The sequence below is a fragment of the Apis dorsata genome, unplaced genomic scaffold, assembly GCF_000469605.1.
Source record: "Apis dorsata unplaced genomic scaffold, Apis dorsata 1.3 scaffold_989, whole genome shotgun sequence".
NCBI classification, from domain to species: Eukaryota; Metazoa; Arthropoda; class Insecta; order Hymenoptera; family Apidae; genus Apis; species Apis dorsata.
In genome coordinates, this window is record NW_006264092.1 from 199503 (window position 1) to 205970 (window position 6468).

The 6468-nt window shown below is 26.6% G+C and overlaps 1 protein-coding gene across 1 annotated transcript in view; it reads left to right on the top strand.

Moving 5' to 3' along the window:
- The window catches only part of LOC102674941 (protein GDAP2 homolog), a 30839-nt gene extending 24621 nt beyond the window's left edge, over window positions 1–6218 (top strand). The window contains exons 3-6 of the mRNA XM_006624077.1: window positions 2412–2551; window positions 3106–3160; window positions 4521–4664; window positions 5344–6218. Of these exons, the coding sequence (XP_006624140.1) occupies window positions 2412–2551; window positions 3106–3160; window positions 4521–4664; window positions 5344–5406 (402 nt within the window). The 3' untranslated portion in view covers window positions 5407–6218. The remainder of the gene's footprint in view (window positions 1–2411; window positions 2552–3105; window positions 3161–4520; window positions 4665–5343) is intronic.
- Window positions 6219–6468: the final 250 nt, after the last annotated feature.

The following is a 6468-nucleotide window of genomic DNA, read 5'->3' on the forward strand; positions in this document are numbered from 1 at the left end:
ATAAATGAAATATATTTTTAAATATTAAATTCAAATTATATTCCAAAAAATTTAATTTTTACTACTTTTTATTCGTCCATCCATTGTTATTGAAAATTGTTATATATAAATATTGTTATATATAAAAAAGATGATATCACAGGTCATTTCTCTATTAAAAAAGAAAATCACGAAAATCAAAAAAAAAAAAAAAAAAAATTGCGCTAAATTTTAATATTTTAATTTCTTATTAAAAAAAAAAAGAAAGAAAGTCTATTTTCCATTTCTTTTCGATCTGCCCTAATTTATCAGAACGTAGAATTTAATATTACAATATCGTTCGACCCATATGTATATTAGATGTCTGTGATATCGGATTAAAATACACCCGCGCAGGCCTTCTGACGTCATCAATGACGTCGAGATATGAAAGGGAGAAAACAGTATGGGGTGGTAAAGATCCTCGACAATTGACATTAACCATTCTTCTTTACTCGAAACAATATCTAACGAAAGGAAACAATCGACTTTCTCTTATTTCTCTTTCGATCACAAACTTTTCCCGCATAGAGTGTTATAGAACGGAACGAAACATAATAAGTTCTTTTTTGCTAATTCTTTACTTTTTTTTTAACAGAGCAGAAAATATTTTCTCTAATAATATAAATTTTTAATAAATAATATAAATTTTCTCTAATATCAAAATTTGAATTTGATCGAAAAATCATTTAAGATGCTAAGTATCGTTTAAAAATTATTATTATTTATCCGTGGTTTTATTATTATTATTATTTATTGGAAATTTTTATTCGGTAATTTATAATAATATAAATAACGTTTTTTATTTAAAAATAATTTTAAATAAAGAGATTATATTAGATAAAATAGATTAAAAAAAAATTATCATTTCACGAATATTTTTAATTTATATATTTATATATATTGGGAATATAATATTCATTTTAAAATATAAATAAGAAATATGTACTTAAAAAAAATAATAATAATAGAAAATTAAAATTTCAAGATTTATTATGAAATCTTTTTAAATGGAATTTCTTTAAAACTAATCATTTTCATGCTAAGAAAAAATTAAAAATTAGCAAATTTTTTTTCATTTCATTCTAATCTAACCATGTTCTATCGAATCGATATCTGGCATTAAGGAAACGCTCGACTTTTCCTTATACTTTCTTTGTCCATCTTGAATGTTTCTCTGTCAATGCGCAAAGGATCTGGTTGCTCTTTTTTTCGTCACAAGGCCTCCGACCTGATTTCCACGACCTCCGCTTTAGGGGCGAGGAACCAGAGTACTAATTCTAGTTGTAGCGGCACGATCGATTAAAACGTGATGACGAGTGCGCTTCGCCAGGATCAAAGACTGGCGTTTGTCCTGTGTATCTTGTGTGACATTTAGTCGATTCTATGACACGATTTAATTGGAATAATTTGAGTTGGTTTGGAAATGAAGATTCAAGAATTTGAAGAATTGAATTGTGTTGAAAAATTTTTTCAAATTAATAATTGAAAATTGAATAGAGTTCTATAAGGATAGTAAAATTATATTGACTTTGAAACTTTTTGGATAATTAAATGATGTAGTTTTGATTTAAGAATATTTTGAGGAGTTGAAATTGTGTTGGATAAATTGAATAGTGTTTATAAAATGATGATAAAATGAAAATGAAGTTTTCAATTGAGAAATTTTTTAGAGATTAATAATTGGAAATTCAATGGACTTCGTTCTGACGAATAGTAAAATTGGTAATTTTATTTTGACTTGGGAAATTTTTGGAAAATTTTTTTGGAGAATTAAATAATATTTGGTTTGATATTTGAAGTATAAAATATAGTTAGATTTGAAAATTTTTAAAAATAATAAATAAAATAAAAAACATTATAATAAAATAAAAAACATTTTGAATTATAATATTTTTTATCAACTAAATTAAATTAATAAAATAAATTTAATTTATTTTAAAAATTTACATTGTCACATAATAATATTCATAATTTAGAATTTATTAAAGAGTAAAATATCTTGATTAAATAATCTTTTGAAAAAAAATTTTAATTTGAAAAATAATTAATATGAATCCTTTCAGATTTATAAGTAATCATAATTTTTTTTTTCTATCTTTTTTTTTATATATAAAATTACTATTTCCTGTATTATCTTTCTGAATTTACACTATCGCATTAATTATTTATGTTCTTATGTTTCATGCAATTCATTTTGTTTAAGCTTCCATTGGTATCATAAATTTCATTAATCTTTTGCCAGTATGTATATGATCCTATTTGAAAAATATTCGTGGAAACTGGAATATAATTATATTGGCGAAGTTACTAAATATAATATATAATTGTAACAACGAAAAAAAAAGATTTTTAAAAATTTATTAACGAAAAATTGTTTACTTCTGTTTCAGGCATTACTATATCTAATACAGTTGTTGGATCCCATTGTCAAAGGAGATTACGTGATCGCTTATTTCCATACGTTAACGACTAGCAACAATTATCCCAGTCTACATTGGTTGCGCGAAGTATACAATGTGCTTCCTTACAAGTGAGATTTTCAATAATTGTGTGTTTTCATTTGTTACTTGAATTTTTTTTTAATTTTTTTTATTATAAATTTTCTGTCTTTATTTTTTTTTAAATCTTATAACGCAGTTTAGTTGTTTTTTCATTTTTAAAAAAATTATCTGACGGATCTATAGATGATCTAATGTACTCTTTAAAATGCAGTAATTGTTGATGTCGATTTGACTTACAAATTTCGATTATGTAAAACTACAAAAAATTAAATTTGAACTATTTGAAAGTATAACATTTAAAATAAATTATATACTGCAATAATTAATATCAGCGATAATACTAATTTAAATAATAATTTTGCATTATATTTTTATCTTATCTTAACTTGACTAAATAAAAAAGATATTGATTTGTTGAAATAATAATAAGAATTTTAACTGATTTAAATCGATTATTTTCAAAGAAAAATTTATAAGATATAATATAGATATATATTACTTTAATTTAATAAAATGCATGTGCATCTGTATAATATCATTGTTTTTTTAACATCAAATTTATATTGAAATATTTTTGTTACAGATATAAGAAGAATCTGAAACACTTTTACATTATTCATCCGACTTTTTGGACCAAGGTAAATATTATAATTAATATAAATTAATTAAAAATACATCTTTTTCTCTTTCTTAAAACTTAATATGTATAAAGTAGTTATGAAAAGTATTTATACATTATTATATTTATCATATTATTTATATAATGTGTCACAATTGAAGACCTAAATATTTCCTTTGTTTTTCATGATGTGACACAAATGAATATTTGGATGAAGAAATTTCTTTTTATTTTTCTCAAAGTCATTGATATTTTTTATCTGCGAAACATTTGTTCCTATTTTTTTTATTACATTTAATAAAAAAATATATTCAAATATATTTAAATCATGATTTAAACATATAACTTTGAAAACCAATGATATAATGAAATTGCTATGATAATATGAAAATTATTATTAATAAAGTAATATCAGCTTACTTTCTGATAATTAGATTATTACCTAATTTGTAACGCTTTTTTAATTATGTTTATCAATATATAAAGATTCTTTCTGATTTTTGAACAAAACAAATTATTAATTTATCATAAATATAATTTATTATTCCAAGCAGAAGAAAGAATCCAATTTATTTACATTTACATGATGCAACTAATCAATGTATAAAAAAAGTAATTAGCGCAAAAGATATATTAATTAATTAAATCCAAGTATATTAATATTTGATACTATGAAAATGAAATTTAATAAAATGTGCTTAATTAAAGGAAAATAACGATATACATGAATATTTTTTTTGTAAAAATTGTAACTGCTTTAATATTATCAAATCGATGAAAGGAATAAATAGACTAATGCATTTTAAACAAAAAATTAAAAAATTAAAAAAATAATACGTGAATAAAAACAATCCATGTATAATCCACTTCATGATTTTAAATTAACTGATCAAACAAGATCTTTTCGAGGAGTGGCATTTATTATGTAACAATTTAATAATGAGAATCGATAAAGAATATCGATAAACTTCACGTTTTAAGACGCAAAATCAGTCTTTTTTCATTTCCCACGTTTTCTTCAGTGTTAATCGAACGATCGTATCGAACTTCCTGTCCTTCCGGTATCTATTTAACAAAATGCATTTATGATTTGCAAATTCATGGGAAACGTATCCTTGATCCTTACACGAGGCTAATTATTATCTCACGAACTAGATACGAGATTGTTAAAGAATCAAAAGAATCATGTATAAGACGAACGAGGATGTCGATGAGGCGAAGGAAAATAATTGGATCTTTCTTTCTTTGTTCCATCTCGTTAGTATAATATGGCAGGAGAAATTATGTTAATATTCTTCGATTAGAATAAAATTGATTTAAGTGGAATCATGAAAATACGTGGCAGTATTATTTGATAATTCGTTTGTTATTTTTTGCAGATGATGACGTGGTGGTTCACGACGTTCATGGCTCCAGCCATCAAACAAAAGGTTCACAATCTACCTGGAGTAGAATATCTTTATGAAGTGATGTCTCCTGAACAATTGGAGATCCCAGCTTACATCACGGAATATGATATGACGGTGAGGATTCCTTGGAATTTCTTTTTTATAATTCTTTTATACCAAATGTGCTATTCCTGACAATATTATTCATATTACGCTATTTTTTATTTGGACAATGTTGAAGTAATAAATATACGTATCTCGAAGCATGCAATTAATAAAATCGAAACTATTTGGAATTATTAGATAACCAAGAAAGTTCTCTACTTTTTTGATAGAAAATATGCATGATAAAATCAAACAATCATTTATAAAATTATTGCACTTAGAATTGTCTGCATTTCTGCAAACAATCTTCATTTTATTGATTATTAAATATATTCTTATTATTATATATATTATATATAATTATATATATTTATATTCTTATTATATTATATATCTGTTATTATATTATATCTTATTATATATAATTATATTCTTATTTAAATATATTCTTATTATATTATAAAAATTATATAATTCTTATTAAATCTGACATCATTTCAAGTAAAATTAAAACTAAAAAATGCAAAAAGACAAAGAATTGAATTTTTCTTTCTGTTAAAATGCAATATTTTTTCTTCTTTAAAAACAGAAAGAAAACTTCGCCATTAAATCGAGATCTAGTTAAGTTACCACTTAAAAAAAATATGATTAAAAAAAAGAAAAAGCAGCTCATCATCGAATCAAACTACAAAAACTTAAAATATTCCAGATAAACGGAATGAGGTATTACCAACCAGACCCAATCTCTCCGTCGCCATCGACGTCCACGTAACTCTCCGACCCGGCCTCCCAGCCTGCGAAGCACTGGACAGAACGAAGCAGTCGGATCGATCGTTCCACTCGATAGTACGGTGTCTGTAACGACGCTCGTAATGCCGTTTCCGCCAGCTCGATCGACGATCACGTCGATTCCGACGACTCTCATCTGTCTCAGAAGATGCGTTGCTTCGATCGACCAGAGACAGAATCGGCTTCTCAAAAGCGGGAAAAAGTGCCTGGTGGTGATAGACGAGAGACGTCAAACGCTTGGAGGATGAAGAATAGTCGGATGCTTGATGCGACAATTGATCGATCGTTGAAAAATCAAGAAACCACTGCCCACCTGTTTCTTTCATCAATCATCAATTGCCTGAAGGAAAGGGAAAGAGATTTCTTCCTTATCTACCTACGAGGGAAGTTTCTTACGTTGTGTGTCGATGTTGGACGCGATGTCGCGTAACGCAGAATGCGAAGAGGATCGATCGGGAGAAGGATGAGGAGATTGTTATTTCGCATGCTGCGCAGATATCGGCTGCCAAAACACCAATAATCAGTATTCTCGTCTTCGTTGTTACGACGGAGCGTGGGATCTTGTTGTTCTTAAATAAATAGCTAGCTATTCGATTCGGATTTAGAGGGATGAGAGGGGATGGAGAATTAAAATGACGGCTTAATAATAATGGAAACTATCGATCGCTTTTTTGTTATTTTCTTATCCGTCGTTGTATAGCGAATTATATAATCGTCTATTCGATTATTGTATTTTATTATGTCACGTCGATGATGAACGGAGTCGCGGTCGTTGGCGCGCAGTATTTTTCGATAAAAAAAGAAAAAAGAAAGAGACAAAGAAATAAAGAAAAATGGATTAAAAAAGATGAAGAATATTATCGTTGCGACTAATGTACTCGGCTAACGAGAAGTAATAATAATAGAGAGTGGCTGGTTCCTTCCGTGGCGCTACAGCTTCGGTTCATTAACGTGGATCCGCTTAATCCAACGTGTTAGAACTGATTAACGTTAAGTACTCGTTATGTACATAATATAAATACATATATATATATATATATATATA